The sequence below is a fragment of the Notolabrus celidotus genome, chromosome 18 (genome assembly GCF_009762535.1).
Source record: "Notolabrus celidotus isolate fNotCel1 chromosome 18, fNotCel1.pri, whole genome shotgun sequence".
NCBI classification, from domain to species: Eukaryota; Metazoa; Chordata; class Actinopteri; order Labriformes; family Labridae; genus Notolabrus; species Notolabrus celidotus.
The window spans coordinates 8,177,833-8,202,395 of record NC_048289.1 but is presented as its reverse complement, the minus strand read 5'-3'; the positions used below and the strand labels follow the sequence as shown (position 1 = coordinate 8,202,395).

At 40.7% G+C, this 24,563-nt stretch overlaps 1 protein-coding gene across 1 annotated transcript in view; it reads left to right on the top strand.

Moving 5' to 3' along the window:
• dnah9 (dynein, axonemal, heavy chain 9) overlaps window positions 1–24,563 on the top strand; it is a 229,109-nt gene that overhangs the window by 52,473 nt on the left and 152,073 nt on the right. The window contains exons 33-35 of the mRNA XM_034707459.1: window positions 5,571–5,727; window positions 7,711–7,815; window positions 17,270–17,427. Of these exons, the coding sequence (XP_034563350.1) occupies window positions 5,571–5,727; window positions 7,711–7,815; window positions 17,270–17,427 (420 nt within the window). The remainder of the gene's footprint in view (window positions 1–5,570; window positions 5,728–7,710; window positions 7,816–17,269; window positions 17,428–24,563) is intronic.

Genomic DNA, 24,563 nt, shown 5'->3' with positions numbered 1-24,563 from the left:
GGCTCAGGCGCTGTGCCAGCAGCTTGTTTGTTCACATGCACATGTTTCTGCAGGATTCCTGATAAAGTTTTCAGCACACAGAGATGAATACCTGCCTCTTAGAGCCCTTTGGCAAACCGCAGCGTGTGACTGTGTGGTTTTCAGACTGACCAGTATTCCCTTTGAAGCCTGAACAAACAGAAACAATGGGCTTTGATGGGCGGATCAGCGGCCGCGTAGCAGGACTTCACCATATGGTGCATGCCCTCACTGTGCCATGCAGCGACTCACACAGCTTTCTGTCTAAAAATGGAGCCTGGACCAGGGGGGCCAGGTGTCAAACACTTAATCCACGACTTGAGAAACCAGCTCAAACGTGTTTCCTCCATGATATTGTTAAAAAAGTTTCTTTGCCAAAGAGCCAGTCAGAGAGGAGAACATCTGGATGCTGTCAAATGAAAACCTGATATGATTAAACCTCACAGCAGCTGAGGATAAAAGGTCTGTTTCCAGTTTGATCCTGAGACATTTTTAAGGGTCCATTCATTAGGAAAACAAGAACACATTTCCTCAAGGCAGGTAGAATCTTTCAAAAGAGCTTTTTAGAACTAATAAGGCATCAGGACAAGATTTAACAAACACTTAAAGATCTGAATAGAATGAAATAATGTAGAAGATAATAAAAAGCTTAGAGCAGGTAACAGTTCAATAGAAAACATGAGAAATAAACCAAATTAGATTTATTTCTCTTGAAGGCAACATCAAAAAAACATTTGAGCCTTCTTTTAAAATAACTTGGGGTTCTTCAGTACCTGAGCTCAGAGATTTTACTCCAGATGTGTACAGCTGTGACTGATTTCCTTTCTTCTCTATATGATGATGTCATTTTTCTTTTTGAGGGGGGCAGTAAAGGCTGATTTATACTTCTGCGTCAAATCGACGTTGTATCCCACTGCGTAGCTCCCGTACCTACGCAGAGGCCTACGCACATAGCTGACGTGCACCTCCTCCAAAATGTAACTAGGCGTAGAATCGACGCGGGCTGCAACAGCAACATGTATCAGCTGTAGATTAACATAACATGCTCTGAATCGATGTGAAAAAGTAAACAGAGATCATAGCGGGGCCAGAAGGAGGCAACTGGCTATCAGAGAGACCATACTTCTCTCAAGCGTTCCAAACATTGCCTTTTTACTGATAGGACGACCAAAGAGAGTCAGGACATTTTAAAAGTAGAGAGTGCGGGAAGACAGGCAGCAGCAAATTGTAAAGGCCGATAGTCGAGCCAGCTGCCTCTGCAACGAGGTGGCGTGCTAAGACTGCTAGGGCACCGATACAGGTCGTGTTCATTTTTAATTTGCACAACCAGCTGTTCACTTCACATTAACCTTCTTATCACCCAGCTACCAAAAGCAATAAACACACTGACATTAATATTGATTTAAATATTGTCGTATTGATTTCATAATAATTTCTTCATTCAGCTGAAAAGCTTTTTTATCGACCTCTGATTCCACAGTCGATAACACTTCCATGGAAACAGATTCTCATTGGCCTACTTGCAGTATGAATTAACATCAATCTTAACATTTCAGTCCAGTCGAAACCTGATCCTGCTTATTTGTTGTAATTCATCTTAGACAAGGTGAGCTGGACCTCTGCAGGAGTATTAATGAACATTTCTGTCCTCATTCAGCTCTCCTTCTTCTCAGAGCTTTGACGTTGACACATCTTTAAGCATAAATGATGCAAATGTCTCAACTTTGAACATTGTTGCTGTTATTTCTACCTCTTCTGGTTGAAGTGACTTTGTAGAGATCAGCAGTTTAGAGATCCTCTCCTGTCTTTGCCCGGACTACAGGACAGGATGTTGCTCCACTTTTCCCTCTCAGAGATGGTTGGGGTCCAGTGTCATTATTTCCCCACTCTCAAGACCAGCCTGAGACCACACTAAAAAAATTTCCACAGTGTCAACAGGCAGAGAGGGGATGTGATGGACTACTTTCTTGATATGATGTGTGATCAGCTTGTTGCTGTTGTAGTTGAGAATTAATCACTGCTGTCATGGGGTTGTGACCAATCAGAATCAAGTATTGAACAGCCAGATAATAAATCTTGTTAATTTAGCACTAAATTCAGGAAACATGAAGATAAAACTACACTACCAGTCAAAAGTTTGGACACACCTTCTCAATAAATGTTTTTTATTCATTTTAATTATTTTCAACATTGTAGATTAATACTGAAGACATCAAAACTATGAAATAATCTGGTTTTGTCATAATCTGGATTACAACAGTAGTCAAATAGGACTATCCATTGTGTACTAGCCCTACCTCTGAACAACACAACTGATGGTCTCAAACACATTAAGAAGGCAAGTCATTCTACAAATGAACTCTTGACAAGGCTCATGTTAATTAGAAACCATTCCAGGAGACCACTTCATGAAGCAGACTGAGAGAATACCAAGAGTGTGCAAAGCTGTGCTCAAGGTAAAAGGGGGCTACTTTACAGAATCTAAAATATAAAACATATTCTGCTTTGTTTAACACTTTTTTGTTAATTCAATAATTCCATATGTGTTCCTTCATAGTTTTGATGTCTTCAGTATTAATCTACAGTGTTTCAAATAATTAAGATAAATACAAATTAGAAGGTGTGTCCAAACTTTTGACTGATAGTGTATATGTGTGTCATGCATGCACCCTGTTACAGGCCATAACCACTGGCTATAAATGAAGGGATTACTAATACCAGTTTCACGATTGAATGAAGACTTCGGTGTGTGTTGTAGTCTCAGAAAATATCTGTGATTCACTCCAAATCCCTGAGCACCTTAAGGCCTGACGTTTTGACTTCAAATCATTTAAAGTGATGTAAATGACAGCGGTGATGTGAAGTCAAACATGTCCAGCTGCTGGGGAAACATTCATAATCAGTACAGGCCTGTTTGTGCTTGTTGAGCTCACACGGTCAGTCTGTTCTGTTCACCTTCTGCAGCAGAATAATTAGACTAAAGGAATCACGCTTGCTAATCTATAACAGCAGGCCTGTTATTGGCACAATGTTAGCATCGTTCAATATGTACTGCAGGATCTCTGACGCTGCACCATTATGCAGAATGTCAAGAATGTTTTACCCTGCTCACACACACAGACACACAAACACACACACAAAGACACACACACTCACTCACACAGATGAACGGAGAGAGAGATGGAGGGAGGATGAGTCAGACGGACAGCCTGATGTATAGCTGCTTCTTTTAAAAACACTGTAATAAAACAAGTCACCTTGTCACAGCCTCCCAGTTTAGCTCTCTCTCTTGTCTTTAATCTGGCTTTAGTTATTCTGCGCAGGACGTCCTCATCCAGCCCCCCAGACGACTGATTGTGAGGTTTTTGGCCGTATTTCAGAGGAGAGCCATAAAGCTTGCTGGCTCTAGTATCCGGATGATACACTGTATACAGATGGGATCATTCGTCTTCTCTCAGCTTCTGTCTCTCTTTATGCTTTCCAATATTTCCCCTCTTCCATACATCATCTATTAACCAGCAGCTCATTAAAATCATTGCTGTATTGACATTCAAGGCAAACCATTGTGTTCATCGCCCGATCAATAAAGCCCTGATTGTCTCCATCAGTTCACCTCGATGATGCTGCTGGTTTTTTATTGATACCAGATTGGCAGACTGTTTGTTAGTCCTGACAGGTTCCTGCAGGAGAAGCAATCACTGGTGTCGCTAATCAGGCTGTGTGATAATCAAAGCACAGCAGCAGATTATATTATCATATAATGAGGTTATGTATGATGACTCTGAGACACTGTCAGAGCTGGTTACGAGACTGTGTCAACTCAGAGTTTGTCATTTCATGCTGCATATGGCTGTGTGCAGAATTTGTAATGCTGATGAGGAAGTCAAGCCTTTTTCTGGGCTTGTTTGTTAAAAGTCAGAGGAGATCATTTTAAGGGAGAACGTGGAAACTGGAGCCAATCTCAACTTTTATTCAATTAGGCCCTATTATTCTAAAATGATGCCTTCGAGGGATTACATCAGACAAAGACTGATCAACTGTTAAGCAGATCATGCTGGGCTGACAGGGCCTGTCACAGGCATGTGGATACCAGCCTAAGTGGTTTCACATGTTGAAACTTTTTATAGAGTGCAGAAAATAATGCTCAGGTCGATTTAGAAAAATGAAGTTTGCCCAGCAGAGAGCACTTTGACTCCAGAGTTTATAATCTCTGACTGCATATAATGATGCACGCTGAATCTCTGCCTCCTCCTGTTGAAGAAAAGTGAAGCCACAATAAACAAAGACATGTTATGCATTGGGAGCAAGTCTGTGCAGTAGGAATCAGCTGGTGCAGCCGTGGTATTGACGTTTTCCTCTAACAGTAACACACATTCACCTTGTTAATGAAGGATTGTTGCTCTCTCAGGTGGGTTCAGTCCACAGCAGAACAGATTCTTCACCATAATGGAAAGTTCAATGACTCTTGTGTTAGTGTTTGTTATGTTTCCTCTCACTGTTCCTCCTCTACTCTCATCATCTGGTGCACACAGCGCTGCAGGAGTCTCATTGGTCAATAGAGCTGTCAATCCTGGTGTTATAGCCCTTTTTTATAGCACCGAATAACTAATTTAGAATAAACTTGTGAGAAACATGAACACTGACATAAATCAGCATGATAAGGAACTATAATGACAGGACCCATGTTTGACAAACATTTATATGACCTGTAATTGGATATTAGAGTTTGACCTATGTCCCATCTGTTAACATGGAGGAGGCATGGTTTAAGAGCTATACTGCAGTCAGTCAGCAGAGGAAGCTACAAATATTTCTGCTTCACTTTTGTTGAGCTGACATGTCATCTGTGTTTTATAAGGTCTTTGATGCAGATGAAAATGATCTGGCTGAGGAGGCGGGCTTTATGGTCCATACTACAGCTGGTCAATAAGGGAGCACTTGGAGGAGCTGTCCAGCTGTTGCCCTTCATTTTTTTAAAGACTATTCTCTTGGCTATTTTTCGAGAGGAGGTGTGTGGAGAAGAGTGAGGGAGACATGCATCAAAGAGCTCTAGCCAAGAGTTCAGTCTGCAGCCACTGTGTCAATGATTGTTGCCTCTCTATATGGAGCGCCTGTGCTGCTGACTGTACTAAGCCAGCAGCCCATTCGTCTATTGTTTGATACACTCTATGTTTACAGTCATCTCAGCATTGGCTGCAACACAATAATTATGACTTTGAATATTCTTAGATTGAGTACTTTTACAGTCATATCAATGTAACAATCTGTGCTCAGTACCTAAAGCATTATTCTTTTTTAAATTTCAGCTGAAAAATCACATTTTAAGATGAAATATCAAAATTCAAAACCCTAGGGTTCGATACAAAGTAAACCGATGCTAAACTTGATCATTTCGGAGTCTATGATTTGAAGTTCTGCCTCTTATTTTTAAGTAATAAAAATAAATCCTCGAGAGATCTCAGTCACATTAGTTGAAAACATTTTTTTGCTGCCAGCTGCCAGGCTCAAATCACTGAAGCCTGTCTGTGTGTTTGTCTCTTGTCTATATTTAGATGCTACATCACCCTGACCCAGTCTCTCCACCTGACCATGAGCGGGGCTCCGGCGGGACCTGCAGGCACCGGGAAGACTGAGACTACCAAAGACCTTGGCAGAGCGCTCGGCATCATGGTCTACGTATTCAACTGCTCCGAGCAGATGGACTACAAGGTGAATAAGTCTCTCTAATGTGCATTCAGCTTATGTTTATTTTCATCTTTGCTCTTTCAGCGTTATGGTTTCATTTGTCATTAAAGTTGTCACATCCACACCTCCAGTAGCCCCTCTGTCTTTTTCTTTTTTCTTTTCATCTTCTGTTTTCCGCTCCCCCTTCAAAGAGAAACTAATAACTTAAACTCTGATTGTTGTTTTTTTTACCTGACACAATGCCCTCCTTACTCACAGCCTCCTCCATGCTTTATTATGCACTCCTGTACACTCATACATACACACAGTTTGCATATAGAGTGCTCAGGGGAGACATAAACATAATGTTGTGATCTGGCTGCACAGGGGCGTCATTACAGTACAGAGGCGTACAGCACCGCCGGCTATACACGCTGCAAGGTGTCAGAGAGAAGTGCTAATATACTCCAGGAGGAACACAGGCGGCAGAAGCAGGAGTCACAGCCCCTTATTGTTACTCAGATTCAGCCATGCACACACACACACGTTGAATCAGTCCTTCTGTCATCTCTGGTTTGTGTCAGAGAGGATTTCCTCGACCTGAAATTAGAGAGAAAGTCATCTTCATCCCGGTCCAGGTGCTCTCAGAGGGCTGCTCACCTGCTCTCAGTGGGTGTTTGGAGTGTAGGCGGGAGACATTTTTCTCTTTTTGTCATCAGGACCTGGTTTTATTAGAGTGGGGCCTCATCTCTGTAACATCCTGTTGTTACCCGCCCACACTCAGCCTGCAGGGGGAAAATTCAATGAATGTTTTGCAGTGCATCCATGTATGCCTCACTACAATCATCAGTTAGTCAGACAGAGTCTCCACTTGTGAGTAGAGTTGTGGACTTTACTCTGTTTGGAATAAAAAACAAATCAAAAATGCCACGTACTGGCTCCCCCTGAAAAATTAACTCTGCTGGTCTGTTAACACAGATTGTAGATTTCGAGGTGATTAGTCTTAACTCGCCCACTCAAGAAAAGTACCTTAGGTGCTCAAGTCACCTTCAAAAGAAAATTGTCTTGTGTGCTCAAGATGATGGGTCACTTAAGAAGAGTTTGTATGCTCTCTCTTTCCATGTGGGATGAACTCGGAGTAAACATTCACTTTTGGCTGTTTATTCTTAAAAAAACGAAACCAGGTCTCAGAGCCCCCTTCGTATCATTAAGGGTAATGGAAATGCTTGAACATAGAAAGCAATAATTAAGCTAACTCTAGGACGGTGTTATGAACAAAGAGGCTGATTTTGTAGCTGTGATATAGCCAGTGGTGGACAAAGTACACGGCTTCATTATTTAAGTCAAAGTATAGATCCTCCTGGTCAAACATTATTCCTATACAAGTGAAAGTTGTTCTGTCAGATTATGACTTGAGTTAAAGTACTGGACTACTTGCTTTTAAAAATACTGAAGTATTCAAAGTACTTTTTAAAATATCTCTAAACGTATTTTCACAAAGCATGAGGTCAGTCAAGAATGCATGGGTGTACATTCTGCTCTGTTCTGTTTATCTAGAAAACTTGATTTCATATCTAAAAAGTACCACTGAGACAAACCAAACACAAGTACATAAACAGTTTACAGTCTTTGGGATCTGATTTCAGAAAATAAAATTCATCAGCTGACTTCATAGTAAAAGTAGTGAGTAACTAGAGCATTGATAGAAATGTAGTGGAGTCAAAAGTATGACATTTGTCTTTAAATGTAGTGGAGTAAATGTAATAAGTACCCCCAAAAAATACTACTGAAGTAAAGTACAGATACTCAAAACATGTGCATAAGTGCTGTACTCCAGTAAATTTACTATCCTGACTCACTGCAGGAGACAACCTCTAGTGGACACTCGATGAACTGCATTCTGTTGCTCTTTCACACAAGCTTCAGTTCTCAACACTGGAGGCTGCCCCTTGTAAACCTGTCATCTGCCGGACCAGGTGCCCTTCTGTTGTCTCTGATTTAACACCTCTCTCTCTGTCCCTCCATCAGTCCTGTGGGAACATCTACAAAGGCCTGGCTCAGACGGGGGCGTGGGGCTGCTTTGATGAATTCAACAGGATATCAGTGGAGGTGCTGTCGGTGGTGGCTGTACAGGTAGGATATTATTGCGATGGCTCTTTAAATATCTCACTTTATGTTGTGGTGAGGGAAAACCCTTAAAAGCAGCACCACAGGAGTAAATAGCCTCTTCATCACTGATTGCATGGCATAAATTGCCCCAGCTTTAAGACTCTCTGGAACCTTTGCACTGTAGAGTTTCTTTATAATTGGGGTCTCCTCTGATCTGATTTGAGAGTCTAGAGGAAGAAAAACGCCTCTTTTTCCCCGCCTGTGGAGCTGCTGGTTAATAAACTCATGGTTTCAGCACTAATAACAACTCTGAGAGGATAAACTCCAACCATGAAGGACAACTCTGAACTCTGACAACAAGCTGTATTTGCAAATATATACAAGTAAATGATTTGTACTTGTAAATGAGTTTCATGTTAATCAACTCGATGAAGCTTTTCCATCAGATAAAAGGTTTTCATCCACTTTGCATGACTATAATTGCCATGACTCCATGAAGAAGTTAATTTGTAATGAACTCGGAGAATGTTTTCTGCCATCAGTTGTCAGTTGTTATTTGTCAAGCAGACTCAGTTCCCCGTTTCACTTGATCATAGTAATTAGAGGAGACGAGGCTGATTCAATGAAATAAACACAGCTTTCAGGAAGTCAAACTGGACAAATGGTCAAAAGGAAGCACAGATTATTAAGAGACACCCTGAATTATGTTACCTGCACCACTAAAGGAAAAGTGTTCACAGAACTCAGTACATCCTGAGTCTCAAATTGACTCCACGGTGTTCATCTTCTGTTTACAAGGTATTAACAGGAGCTACAGAGGTCTCCTCCTCTTCAAAACAAACAGACCTGAGCCTCTTTCAGACATGCACGGCACTCCTGAAAATGTCCTGACTTTATCCATGTGGGCTGCGTGACTGAAAGCAAACAGGCAACATTTTTTGCCCTTACTTTGTCTCCAAATTTTTCCAGCAGCCCCCTGTAAAAGGAAAGGTTTGTAGTAGGTTAATTAACAAAATGCTGGATTATATCTGGGTGTGTGTGGTTCATGAACACATGAATGAATAAAAAGCATCAGCACACAAACACAACAGCAGCACTGACAGGATGCATGAAGCATTACTAGTGCCAATAGATGCTAATAGTAACATAATGAATCTGTGAATTGCTAATTCACAGAGTGTTTGGTTCATAATGTGACAGCAATAGTAAAGATACTGTCTACATACCTGCATATTACTGTTAACCCTTTATTTACTTCAGCATTTAGCTAGCAGACTTTCACCGCTCCAGCCGTCTAGTCAGTTACACATGTATTCCACAGGAATACAAACTTAAGGCACATCAACATATTTCCCCAGTCAACTTGAGTTTTTGAACGCACACGTGCATGGATGACAACAATTTATGATGTAGTGACATGTCGTCTGTGCCACACTGTAACTACAAGACACAGCAGCCGACAGATAGGGGTGTTTGTCGGCACGAATACTTGAGTCCTTCATAATACTCTTCCTCTCGCTTTCCCCACTCACCTCAGTCAAACAGAGTACTGTAAGCTATGGGAGAACGTTTGACACAGGTAATCGCCTGCTGGGAGGTATAGGTGTTAATGGCAAGTTTCAGAAAATGTCATAATCTCCTGACAATTCTAAGATAATTTTAGTATATTCAGGTTCTGAGTGAAAAGCTCAGCTCCTTCTTTGCTCAGCTTCTTTCTCTGATGAACTTTGATCCAAAGGCTCATATACATTATATCATTTGAGAAAGGAGGTACGATGATAGTCGTAGTAAAAGAATTATGAATAATCTGCTTCAATGGGGATTCACCCGTCTGGGGATTTTTATTGAACCTGCTTTGCCAACATCCCAAGTAAAGACTCATATTTGTAATTCAACAGAACAACTATGCTGATGAGCACGTGCTATGTGTTTTTTTATCTTTAATGCTGTAAGCTTTTTAAACACCCTCCACCAAACATCAACCTACAAGAACATTCTATAATTAAAAACTGTAAAACTGAAGAGATGTTTCTTTTGAGAAAAGGGAAGTAAACTTGTATTTAAGTTTGTGTCTAAGCTTAGTTTTGTTGACTGTTCTTTTTTTCCTCCATCTGCAAACTCTGCTTTGCAAGTCTATGCGTTCAGACAGAGGTCTGTAACTCACATCTGCTGTGAACGTCTGTGAGAGAGAGAGAAAGAGAGAGAGACCAAAACAGAGAGTGAAACTAAAACTGAGACAAATGAAATACCTAAACCATTTTATGCTGATTACTAAAAGAAAAAAAAACACCATAGTTAAAGGTTGTGATGTAATCATTTGCTACATCTGGCCTGTAACGAAGTGAGTACATTTCTCAGCATCATACTCTTTACTAAAGGGTTAGAGACTTAGTGGAGCTTTATTTATTTATTTAATACATCAATAAATCGATTAAAATCTGAAATCAAGTTTAGTGTTAAAAAACCCAGATATTTTATTTTAAGGCCGTATCGCCCAGCCCTAAGAAGAGCTATATATTGTTTAAAAAATATTACAAGTGTCATTACCAGGTAAAGAGAAAAACAATAGAACAAAAGAACACATTTCCAACATTTCTACTTCTTTCTCATATTTCTTTTCTTAAAAATCTTCCCTAGCTTTTTTTTGTTATGCCTGACAGTTTTATCTACAACATTTCAACTTCATAGACATTTCACAATTTCTCTCAAAAGTCGAATTTATTCTCAAAACTTCAAAATAAGAACAATTATTCTGTCTTTAAGTCTTTCTTTGTGTCAGGCGGAACAGAACAAAAAGTGCTGAAAATATAATTTGTATTCACTTTGAGGAGAAAGTTGAATGTTTCTTTTTTTTACCTTATTCTCATACTGAAAGTTACGGAGCGCTTTAGAGAGCATGGAGGATGTCTTTGCCATTAATCCACTTAACTTTTGCCTGATCCGGCAAACGTTTTCAATTCAGGGAAGTTCCCACTTTAGGTTCCAGGTACCAGAAGTACACACAGTGATTTGGCCTTAGGGTCAATAACTCTAAGCAGGATATTGCTCTTAAAAACAGACACCTCTTAGAAATGTAGACAAGCTACATCTTGATTTTTATCAACATGAGCAGTCGTCTATGTCTAATACAGGGACTGTCTACAAATAACTTCATACATGGTTTTAACTTTTCTACAGCAAAACAAAGAAAAGATGCTAATCATCAGAATCAGAATCGGAAATTCAGTCATTACAGAGCTCTTATAAACAGTATGTAAGAAAGTCAAAATATTAATAGAAGAATGAATAAAATAAGACAAACATTTGAATAAAATAAAATAAATAAAGTTCATATCAAATTAAATAATAAAGTTTATACAGAAGCGCAGAGTAGTTTGAATTTGCTATGTACAAAAGTGATGGGAATGAAGGAGCTAATGCTACATAAATATACAAGAACTTCACCCTGCATAGGTGATAGGTGTAAATGTAAAAGAAAATCAGTTCACATATAAATGGTCTCATGTTGGTTAAAATGACTGATGTTATTTGGGGGACTTTTTATGGTGAAAATATATAAGAACTTGACTTTATCAAGTACAAAGTAAAGCGAATGCTTCATTAATAAATGATCTTCAGTTTGTACAATTAACACTACTTAGTTTAAGGAAAAGGGGGTTTTAGTTAGACCTTTTATTGTTATTTGATTTGTATAACTTGTGCCTTTTTTGTAATGATATGAGTATTCAATATAACATGGTATGTGAAATCTAACTAGGGACAAGAGTTGAACGTTATCAAGAGCTATAAACAGTCTGTGCATTACATCTGTTGCATGCTCTGTACTGTAATCATGCTAAATTGCATCATCCCTAATAAACTAAATAATTGGAAAAAAACTATTATACAAATATAAAAATGATACATCTTGGTGTCACTGAAATTACTTCAGACAAATAGGTAGTACTTAAATATTTTAAGATAAAATGATCTCCAAACTTAATGCTGTAGTGTCAAAGATGGGATCATTCATGTATGGAGTAATTTGTTGATGGACTCTGCACCATAGACTGTATAAAATATGGATGTAGTATCCGTGACATCACCCATCTGTTCCTGAGAGCTGTTTTGAAGCCAATCGACGGCGGGAGCCACTTTAGAAATGCGGAACTCAACCAGGCACAGTGTGACATAGTGTGAGCCTAGCCAATAGCTATGTGTTCCCGACCGGGAGTCATGTCAGTCATGTCCTTTTCTGGGCAAAAACTCGTAATCTTAATATCTTCTGAACCATCCCGTTAGAAAAAAATTCACCCCCCGTACAGTGTGTGCCATTAGAGAGATTAGCTTCGTAGGGCCAAGCCGTTTTTTAATCAGGCTGTAAACATGTTTATTAATGCTGCAAAGATTGTCTTTTTCCCATTCATGTCTATGTGGTTTCTGGTGTTTCTGCAGCCAGCCTCAAGCGGATTCTTGATGTATTGTAGTTTATAACACTTCCGCATGGGCTTCATCGTTTGAGACCGGAGGTTGCCGCGTGCACTCCACACTTGAATCAAACAGTCTCTGTCTCGCAAACAGTGTAACCAGCCGAGCCCAGGGGGTGGCTCGTATGGATAAAAATCATGTTATCTTGATCACAGCAACCTTTCAAAGATTGAAGAGGGTCAGTTTTCTTAATAGCAATGTTAGGCTGATGAGTTACTGATTCAGGAATGCAGGATCTATGAATAAACTCCTGATACTATGCCCTAAAGTAGGATTATATCTGAGCAAAAAACAAGGATCAACCTAAACACAAACTTGTCTGTCCTTTTGGGGACTTCATAGAAAGTTCAACTTTACTCTCTGCATGCAAAATAAAAAAAAGACAATCCTCTTTACTTCTGTTATGTCTGGCCTTAATGTGCTAACATACTAAAGAAAAAAGAGAATAAAAAGTGAAGTTTTTTGCATCATAGCTGATGCTAGCTCTTTCTGCTATCTCACATTCTGTTATCCCGGATCAAACATGCCCCCCTCTCTCTCCCTCTGTGGTTTCATAAGTCCCTCTGGTGGATTTAAATCCTGCTTCTGCTGTCCCAGACTCGAGCTTCATGCATGTGCAGCCCTGTCGTAGCAAACTGTATACAGTAGATAAGGATGCTGATCATGATGGTGATGATAATGGAGACAGAGCTCCTCAAAGGATCATTATTCATCGCTCTGCCCTTCCTTCCTTCTCCCACTGAAAGTCAAGCAGCCCCCTCTCTAAGCTGGTGAAGTCTACAGTACTTAGAGAATTTTAAAGTGCCAGCAGAATGAATAGGTGTAATGAATAATAAATCATGGTGGCTTTTACGTGGAGGAGTAGACCTTGAGAACAGAGGAGCGTCAAACTCCTGCTGTGACAGCTGGCAGCTTGCTTCAATGGAGCCGACGCCGCAGCACACACACCTCATCCATCCTCCTAAAGCGGGAAAATCACAGGACGACACACTCTGCTGCTTGAAGCGGGTCTGCTAACACAGGTGGTGGGACCGGTTCTACGTTAAATAAAGCAGAGACAAACAGAAGGCCCACAGACAAAACAACATGGAGATAAATGGTTGGAGCTCTGCCTCTGCTGAAGCTCACAGGGGCCTGGACTGTGAATAAATTGAAGTTACGCTTGGGCTGGGTAATCTCTATTTACAGATCCTACATGATACTCAAGCATAGGTACGTTTGGGACCTGACTTTGGTTTCAAAAGTGTTCTGGTTTCTGTCTGTATCAGAGTAGTATTGACCAATCAGGTGTCAGCACGCTTTGGTGTCTGTTGGAAAAACAGTCTGTATGGAGAGCAAAAGCAGGAGGAACACAATCCAGTGTAATGACATCCCATTGTTGGTGTCTTAGGACAATTTATTTATCTCTGTAAACAGATATCGACATGAAGAGCAGCTAACAATCTGTTCTAGATCAAACGTTTACACTGTGAATTTTGCGATGCATCCAGTTAAACATGTTGATGTTTCAACAGTATGCTTGATGCTGTGTCACTAAACACAATCAGGGTATACATTTACTGACCTCCTGGAATGCATCAGAAATAAAGGATCCCACCTCCATTCAACCATCCAAATTTTGAAAATAAGTTTTATTTTCCTCTTGAGGACAGACCCGACAAAGCTTAACTTTTGACTTTTGACTGATCAGCATAATGATGTTGTTATTTCAGGAAACAAGATACTCACAAGCGGAACTTACTGTTTACAGTGAAACTGAGACTCACCAGATTAACAGATGGCAATATAATGCACAAAGAAATGACAGTCTATTTCTCAGACCGACGTCATATTAAACCCTTTGGATTAAAAATGGGATGTCACTTAAGTTCATATGCGAGTCAAGACAGGTGAGCCAATACTTTTGGCAATATAGTGTATCTAGAAGGGGGAATTTAACGTCACTTCATTTCACTTTTGTAAACAATGCAGCGCACTGAAAAGAAAGTCTTGTCTGGAAGCCATTTTTTCTAACCACTGGATACACTGGAGTGCCCTGGAAAGTTGGCCACCGTTCCACCCTTCCTAGAGAGATTTATCATTTTCAGACAACAAACAATATTGACACAACAAAAGGAGGCTGAACAAATTCATGCCAAAAGAAATAAACACTGACCCCCAGTCCAGATAAAGCTGACACCAATTTTACTAATGTAACAGTCTGATAGTTAAGCTGCTGCTGACCCTTGATTCTCTACTTTTATGTTCACTTTTATCCCCCATATTTGACTTCAGATAAGTCTATTTATCCACACACCACAGTCCTGATATGATGGCCAAGACTGAACTGCTTTTTGCTTTAACTTGTGAAATATCTTTTATCTGACTGAAAATCAAAGTCTGTCTTACAAAACAACGCTGGACATTTTGTTTCCACTCAAGAGCATCAGAGATATGCTTATTTTTAACCCATCATTCAATGCTTTCCCTGGCTTTAGTTATTTTTACATTATAAGAAATAAAACAACCTTGAAATGTCTCTACAAACCTCCACTACATGGACATACGCACACACTCATAGATTTGTCTTTACACACCGAAACCCCTCTCACTTCCTCCTCGGCCTTCTCAAGGACAGTGATCTGAACTTGTGTTACCCTCTACTTCTTTCTTTTCTTTGCTCGTTTGCTTTTTTAATTCGTATGTCTATAATGTCAGATTATTTTGTAATTGTCTTACCAATCCTCAAACACCATGTCTTTCACATTTTGTACCTTTTAGCACCTGTATTATCTATTTTCCACGGACAAAGAGACTAGAGAGGCATTCAAACCTTTTTTTACAGAACCAACATGTGAGATAGGAAACTTTAAAGCAGGTTTTGTTTTGACAGTCTTGTCATTATTCACTCCTCTAACTGACCCCACATTAAAATGATTAGTCTTGATAAATATTGATTTTGATCTGTATAGGAAACAAAAGCTGTGATCATATTTTTAGCCTCATCCCTCAGCCCTATGGTGTCTGTTCTGGAATCTTTTTTCTAAGTGTTTGTTTGGTGTTTCATTTCCCTTCCTTTCCCTGCAGGCTAGCAGTGGTGTGTCACTGTCATTTCATATAAAAACAAGCCTCACTGATGTTCATAACCAAACTTTTATTCTATTTTTTGTGTTGCAGCTGCACTGTTTGTTTTTGTGTCCCTCTCCTCCTCTCCCTGTTGTGTTGGTATGACTGAGTGATCTGTAGCCGAGTACTCAGCCATGAAGAGATGTTCCTCCTCTTTCCAGCTGTCGACTCGCCACGCTCCTTTACCACACGCATGTTAAATTCATAAAGCCTCTTACAGGATTCTGAGTTTAAGGCCAGGACACACACAAACACAAACACACACAGTCACGCACACACAGAAACTTCTGATATCTCATTCAATCATAATGTAGACAAACTGAGCCAAAGCAGTTCATCCATCCAGTAAACACTGGCTGATAGCGAGCTCATTTTATTAATGAAACTGTGTCGCTGGAAAAAAAAAAAGTGCATTACGCGTAACAAAGTGACAGGCTGTAACAAATGGGCTCACTGGTATGTGCTTAATGAAATTAATAATATGCTAATGTGTGATACCAAACTTTCGCAGGATGCATCCTCTCTGTGCTTTGCACAAGTCGCAAGCATTGTTGGGTGGTTGGGAACTCACAGTGACTCGATCTGGGTGTAGTTCAAACTTTCTCACTGTATGCACAACACACTGAGCATGAGCTCAACAGTTATGGGATTTATGAGACCAATTTAGGGAAAAATAAGCAATTACTGGTCTAGTGGCTAAAATTATTTTGCTTGAATGAAAAAAAAAAACGCTTCTTTTTATATTTGTATGCAGATGACCCTACAAAGGTACTCAGTTGCACTATTGCACATTATGTTTGTCTATTGTGTCCTTATTGCACTCGTGCCTTTTGTATTTATATATATATATATATATATATATATATTTATTTTTTTTATTAGTACTTGATTTTTTAGTGTCTGTCTATTTATGTTTGTACAGGGAGTACACAAAAAATATCGGAGTCAAATTCTTTGTATTCTTGAGACACATTGTGAATAAAGTTCTTTCTGATTCTGAGTAGCTCCATAGTGGAATATTAGAGCAGCTACAGCGCTGGCTAGAGGAGGATGGCTGTGCTGCAGCTTAGACACAACATATAACCGGCATTTCAAGCCAATAATCATAAAAATAGGAATTAGTTAAACTGATAAGTATCTCTGGTGCTGACTACAGACTATATAAATAATGGACGTAGTGTCTGTGGCGTGACTCATCTGTTTCTGAAGCCCTGTTTTGAATCCAATCGTCGGTGGGAGCCATTTTGGAAATGCTGAGGTCAACCTATCTGCTGTCGAGCTAGTGTGAGGTAAAGAGACGGGCTTTGAGCCTCCTGGCCAACGGCTACAGTGTCCCCGTCTGTCAATCAAGTCAGCTGTGCCTCTCATAATGGAAAACTCATAATCTTAATATCTTCAAAACTGCCGCCTTATGAAAAAATTCACCCCCATACAGTGTGTGCTGATCGAGAAATGAGCTTTTCAGAGTACACTCGTTTTTTGTACCAGGCTGTAAACATGTTTATTTCCGCTGCAATGATCGTCTTTTTTTTATTGGTGTGTATGTGGTTTCCGGTACTTCCGGCACCAGCCTCAAGGGGACACTAGATGAACTGCAGTTTTTAACACTTCTGCATTGGCTTTAATTCTCGTCGCCAGAGGTTGCCGCTTGGTGCTGACTAGTGAGGGTGACAACGTTGTTATCGTTAAGTTGACAAACTGAGCACTTCTATAATTGTGAATCTAGACTTAGCCCTGAGAATATCTGGGCCAGCTTACAGCCTCACAGCACCATGGGCAGGTCAGTAGACCCTTGGTTTAGTGAACCACTTGTAACTTTTGTAGTTCCAAACATATTTAATGAATTCCCAGGAATGCTGACATTTTTTCTTCTGACTGTGTTGTGTATTTGCTCGTGTCTGTACAGGTGAAAAGCATCCAGGACGCCATCAGAGATAAGAAGCAGAGGTTCAACTTCATGGGGGAGGAGGTGAATCTTTGTCCGTCTGTTGGCATCTTCATCACCATGAACCCAGGATACGCCGGGAGGACGGAGCTGCCTGAGAACCTCAAGGCTCTGTTCAGGTTAGACTATGGACCTTCAGGTTATATTTAATTTATTTAACACAACATTTTATTATTTAACAAGAAAGTGGGAGGAGCCTCTGCAGTTTAGCCCGAGTGGATCAATATAATATCAATATAAGTTAAGTTTCAGGTTATTTGCAAGAATAAAAATTTTGACAATATCTTAAGCTGAGAGAACATCAAGGTAAAGAATTGGTAGCTCTGTCAGGATTAGTTTTAGCTTGGTGGATGATTAAGCTCCACCTCACTTAGTGCAGATAAGTGACAAAATAAAAACTGTACCCCTCAGTTAACTTAGCTAACTTGCCCTATTACAGGAATGCATTGCTTTTATTTTGAACACCCGAGTGTGTACACAATGAAGAGGGCTGTGTTGCACTTTAAGGACGGCCCCTTACTGTGCCTGTGGTGACAGGTGCACTGGACAGACACTCAGTTCACCACACTCTCAACTGCACGTCATCTTTGATGAGAGTTGATCAAAACCACGAAGCATCTATTTAAATATACTCTGACATATCACCAAACAAGAGTAATTTGAGGCTTTGACACAGATCTGGTAATGGTAATAGTGGCAAAAATGGCAAACATCAAATGTTAAACTGACATCACAGGTGGCTGGTTGAAGCTTTGGCACCAGGAAAATGAAATCATCCACAAAAATGAGAAAGATGTACAGAGGCAGTGAGAATTTGACCAGCAGCCCACTTAGTGCAGAAAATAAAAACTGTAGCCCTCAGTTAACTTAGCTAACTTGCCCTATTACAGGAATGCATTGCTTTTATTTTGACAAACCGGTTAAATGCAGTCGGGGAAATATTTTTGATTTGATTAAATTTTGAATGTCCATCAGTCCACCTCTAACATTGTAGCCCCATCTCGTCTTTTTCAGGAAAACCAAACATACATTTGTCAAAGTTTTTATCATCAGTGATTTACTTTTAGCTCGCCATCGTTCTGTCTTTGTCATGGAAAACAAAAGTTGTTGACAAACATTTATCATCATAATTTTTGTCAAAGAAATGAACACTGTTTGGACGCTTTGAGGGTTTCCTGTATAATCAGTAGATACATACTCATTCACAGTATTTGATTTTATCACAGCAGAATAATCTCTCTACAAACAACAGTATCAGAAACACATCACAATGCTCTGCAGAAATCTTAACAAAAAGAAAAAACAGTTATTTTGTTTGTTTGTTTGTTTATTTATTTTTTCATTTTATTTAAGTTGTTTTTGTGGTAACCGGGGCGCCTGGAGGAAACCCACGCAGGCACTGAAGAGCATGTTAAAGCCTGGGTGTGTGTTGTCTTGGGTCTGGTGGCCTCCTCTGCTGCTTGTACTGGCGGCGGTTCTTAGGAGTAAGGAACTTCTTGAATCTCCTCCACAAAGAGACCCTCTCCATCTCAGACGACTCCAGGACCATCTCAGGTGTCGTCCCAGATGTTTCTTGGTCCGTGTCCTGAGTGTCTTCCTGGATGTCTTCCTCTGTGTCTTCCTGGGTGATGTCAATTGGAAGTGAGGGATCTTCGTTCTTCACACACACTTGCTCTTCCTTTTGTTTTTGGAGCTCCTCCACGTATTCCTGCAGAGCCTGACTGACCTCCTCCTGGTGTTTTAATTTGGAGGCCAGCTCAAGGCAGCTGCAGGACTTTTCTTGCGGCTGACTTGTCATTTTTTCCTGCTGCTCTCCATTTAACACTTCTTTGTTGAGGGCCTCTTTCCTCAGGTTCTCGATCTCCTGCTTCAGGGTCTCATTTTGGGTGGTCAGCTTCAGTTCTGTGTTGAGTTTTGCCTGAAGCTGACGCCTGACTTCCTCCACATCAGTCTGGAGTCTGTCGGCCCTCAACATCTCAGTCTGCAGTTGATTATTCTGGGATGGATCCAGGAGTTCTTTGGTCTTAGCAGCATTCTTTGATTCCTCCTCTGGTCCTTGTCCTAACAGCTTCTCCTGTAGGATCTTCACCTCCTGCTCCAGGGATCGTTTGTCTGCTTCCAGCTTCTCCACCTGCTCGGCGTCTTGTCTTGACATATCGAGAAGCTTTTCAGTCCTTTTCCTTTCAGCCTGGAGCTGGTGTTGAAGGGATGAGATGACACCCTGGAGCTCTTGTATCTTGTCTGGATCAGGATCAGTGTTGGAGTTGTGTGGCTTTGGACCACTCGAGGCTGTCTCAGAAAGGTGTATTTTTTGAGCAGCAATGACTCCTATGAGCTCCTCCTTCGTCTTCAGGGAGTAGTAGGACATGTCCTGAGGAGGGCTGCACTTAGGGTTCAGGTGCTTGAGCTGTTCTCTGAGCTGCCTTCTGTCTTTCTCACAGTCCAGCAACCCATTGCGCTCCTCCTTCACCCTTTGCTGCAGAAAAGCCACGTCAATCTTGTTGTTGTTCAGTTCTTCTTGTACTGATTGCCGCATCTCCTTCTCCTGTTGAAGACATGTGTCCAGTTCCTGAATTTGGCTCATCAGATTCGCTTCCACTTGCCATCGTGGAGGGTGTTTCGGGTTCCCTTGATGGTAGGGGGCCTGGTCTTGGTGGCCTCCTTCCTGTCTTTGGTAAGGGGCCTGGTGGTGGTGTTGGTTACCCCGGTGGCCTTCTCCGCCTCTTTGGTAAGGGGCCCTTTGGTGGTGTTGGTTATCCCGGTGGCGTCCTTCCTGTCTTTGGTAAGGGGCCTGGTGGTGGTGTTGGTCACCCCGGCGGCCTCCGTCCTGTCTTTGGTAAGGGGCCTGTTGGTGGTGTTGGTCACCCCGGCGGCCTCCTTGCTGTCTTTGATAAGGGGACTGATGGTGGTGTTGGTTACCACGGGGGCCTTCTTCCCCGCTTTGGTCAGGGGTTCTTGCAGGTGGCAAAGTGGGGCACTGGCTGCTCTGATTTTGCTGGCAACCATTGTCGCTGCTGGGCCATTCCATTGTGCTGTTTTGCTCATCATCCTGCAAATCCTCCAACTCCATTATATCTCCCCAGCTCAGGGTCTTGGGTTCTTCGTAACTTGCCATTACTGATCTTAGTAGAGTTGTTGTCTCTGTTGCAGATCTGTTTGGGTCAAGAGTCTCAGAAAGTGTGGTCTCAGACTGAATCTCTCACCTTGGTTTATAGTGTGTGGCTTAGAATGTGGCTTTATGAGGTCATAAAGCCACATTCTAAATGGCTTGTGACCATAGACAGTAAAAAATATGGACATAGTATCCGTGATGTCACCCATCTGTTTCTGAAGAGCTGTTTTGAGACCAATCGGCTGCGGCAGCCATCTTGCTTCTGTCGAGCCAGTGTGACGTAAAGAGGCGGGCTTTGAGCCTCCTACAAAATGGCCGCCCCAACAAAATGGCCGCCCCAAAATCAAGATACAGCCCAACCCAACAGCCTGTATACTGTGAACAGGCTGAGATAAAACCCCACAACCATTGTTATGAAAATAAAGTGAACAATGTTTTCAAAGTAGTGAACTTTAGTATGTGGTGCACTATTTCTACAACCCCAATTTCCTGACTGTTGGAACACTGTTTGAGATGTTAAGAATGGATTTTGATGGTTTGCAAATAATTTAAAGCCTTTATTGAAATGAAAAAAGACAACACATTAAATGTATACAAAAATGTATTGTTTTCTTAAAATATATACTATGCTTCTTTAAAATTTGATGCCAGAACTATTTTTCAAAAAAGGGCATCACAAAACAGTGAAAAACTTTGGGAAATGCAAAAAAAAACCCACCTGGAGGAACATCTCCTAACCAATTAGGTTTATTAACAACAGGTTAATAGTTTTAATTTGTAATTTATGTATTATCGGATAGCCCCTTTAAACGCAGCATCTTGTTTTCAAGGGGGTCCCAAAAAACATAACATGCCTGGGTGTAAAATTAGCACTACAGAGAAGCTGACTCTCTCTGAAGTAAAGATAGGAAGAGGTGTGCCAGTCTGTGAGAGGGTGCGTGAGCAAAAATTTCAGCAATTTCAGAATAACATTTCTGAACTTTTGCGAAGAATGAAGGATTTTTTATTATCTACTGTTTAAATATCATTAAAAGATTCAGAGAATCTGGAGAAAAACAATACTGGATGGTTTGGATATTTGGCACTCATTTCACCAAGTCCTTAATGTGTATTTGAGCCAGCTGGATGAGGGCTGGTCCACTTAGTAGGCTTTCACATTCATATAAATCTGCTTTAATCTGTCTAGGGTTTAAGGACTTTTAAGTCAACAGTTAGTCATGCAGCTTTAGTGGAGCTGCATTTTAAAAATGTTATTTTACTGTCACTTGAAAGACAGAAAACTCAGAGGCATCGCTCAAACCTTGGACAGATCTTGAGTGAGCCAACTCTGAAGTATTTCAGGATTGCCATTACCAATTTTTCAAAACCCAAGCAGAACTCTCCTTTACCTCAATTTCTTATCTCCTTCAGACCATTTCTGTTTTTGAGCAAATGTTGTGTTTTACAATCTATGATACAGTTATCCAGTTTAGTCTGATGGATTACTTAAAACAAACCAGGAAAACATCCTTGTTTACCTTCCTGATTTGACTTACATTACACTTACGCTAGTCATTTATCAGACACTTTGTCTAAAGCAGCCTACAAATGAGTCACAGTCTGAGCCAAAGTAGATCAGGGAGAACTGATTGACTGACATTAAGTGCAGGTATGGCTCAGTTTCAAAAAGTTCCTGACACAAGTGCCAGAAGCAAGAAAGCATATGTGTAGGAGAACGCAAAAAAAACCTCTCAGCTGCGTATTTACTCTCTGTAAGGGAGAACCAACCTTTAAAGAGTTCAAGTGTATTCAAACCAAAGCTTCATGTTTTAAAGTCTCAATGAATGCTTGGTACAAAACGTCTTGAAATTTCTCCCGTGAATGCTTCAGCCAGAGGCTGCGTAGAGTGCTGTAATGGCTATCTTTATGGAAAATGTAGGTCAAACATGTCATATAGAATTGCTTAATTTTACCTATGACAGGTTTAAATATATACACTGGCTTCACACAGCAAGTGTGTCAGCACTTGTTCTCACACGGTGCTTTTATTCTGAAGTTGTGTCCATGACAGTTATTTGGTGAATGAAGTTGCTTGCAAAGCTCTTTATTCAGTCTCTGCTGAATGTTTAAAAAAAGCTATCACTAATCATGTTGATTGGAGGTAAGCTATATTACTACAAAATAATATCAGGCTATGGAACATATTTCCTCTAGTGTAATCTCCCTTCCATGCCTCTATTGCTCTGCCCTTCGCTCTGCTCAGCTGGTGTCTGCCAGTAAATTATGCATCTGCTTTTTTGTGTAAAAGGATTCTTTCCTGCGTGACCAATGTCCTAAACTGGTATAGCACCTAAAGGCACCCCTTGATATAAAAAAAAAGAAAAACCACCAACAACAAAAACAAATAATAATACAAAGTAAAACATTCATATTTCATGGAGGCTTTAAGTACAACATTTTACAAATGATATGAGGATATACTCCAGTGTGGTCCCTCTTCCCTCCTCTCCTCTGCTACTCTTTGTGTGTGTGTGTGTGTGTGTGTGTGTGTGTGTGTGTGTGTGTGTGTGTGTGTGCGTGTGTGTGTGTGTGTGTGTGTGTGTGTGTGTGTGTGTGTGTGTGTGTGTGTGTGTGTGCGCACACAGCAATGTATATTTCATTTAGGTCTATTGATAATCTATTGGAGATTACACACCTCGTCACCCTTTCTTTGAAATAATCGATCCGGATGACTTTTATAAAGCCTATCCATTTTAATAATGGGTCGTTTATGGCCTTATTTGGGTTAAACTTGTGGTAGAGACAAGCCAGGTCATCTCTTCAGGGATTCTTTTTTTTTGTAATGTTGTCATTGTTAGATGCTGTTTTTAAACCAGGACAACCTTCAGATGGTTTGGGTCAAATCCTCCAGACCTCATTGACAATTGGGTTTGCATGTTTGCGTAACAGCATGACTTTGTGATCATTCAGATCAAATCAAACACAACATTTCTGTGAAACACAATAACACTAATGAACGAACATCGGAACGGCTGTAGGCTGTAGACTTTATAAATATATGGGCTGCGCAACAGCCCCCTGAAGTGAAGCCAAGATATTTAGAGCTCTATTCTGGTGACTGGCTGAAGTATAGATCATAAAACCCACCTCATCCGTGTTCAAAGATGGAACGTGAGTCAAACTATAAAATTAAAACACAGGTGTAGTAGTTGAGTTTTTCCTGATTTTATCTGACTCCATGCTGCGAAGGACGCAAATTCATTCACGCGAATGAAGTGTTGAAAATCTGAACCCCAGCAAATCTATCGCGCCGCTTCCCCAAACTCTGTGACGCTCCCTACTTTTTATGGTATCCGGAATAAGCAGTGTCCGCGAGCTCAACCTTGTTTGATAACAACAGGCTAGTGTGGCGTGGGAACCCCCCCTCCCTCACACAAAAATGTGTGTCCTGGGCACTCGCGATTTCATAGTTCACGTCTGGTGTGAACGCAACATGAACCTAATCTATCTGTGGTCGGTCTGCAGCAGGATCCCTAGAACCCTTTGTTTACATCAGAAAGAGACTTAAGACACTGGACTTGAAGAAACACTAGTAGTTGGTATTCTTTCTCTCCCTTTCACAATTTATTTGCACAGTTTCCAAATTACAATCAAGCCTACTGTCCTCAGCGTTTGATATGTAGTCAACTTCCCAAAGTTCTCCAGGCAGACCTTTCTACTTTCAAAACATTTATCAGTTCACTGTGTCAGGACAAACTCACTTTCTAACAGTTGACCTCAAGTTTAGCATTGAAATAATACTGGCTCCTAGATAGTTTCAACCTGGCCTGTATTTCTTTACAGCCTTAGTTTGTCCTTCTCTATTTGTGCAGGCCTATCTGTGTCTCATCTCATGGAAACAAGAGATTCACAGCATTAAACAAAGTCAAATGTTGTAACATAACACAGTTTCTTAGCCTGTCAGGGACAAAACTAAGAACTTTTAGTGGACATACTTTGATCATTTTCAAGCTGAGATTATGTTGCAGCCATTACAGCCCATTTTACTGCAGCTGGCTGAGGCAATCAAACTTAAAGCTGGGGCTGGCAGTCTTGGAAAACTAGCATGAATTTGAATGTAGCATTTCCTCATGACTCTGTCTAACCCCTCCCCTCCTCCCCTCA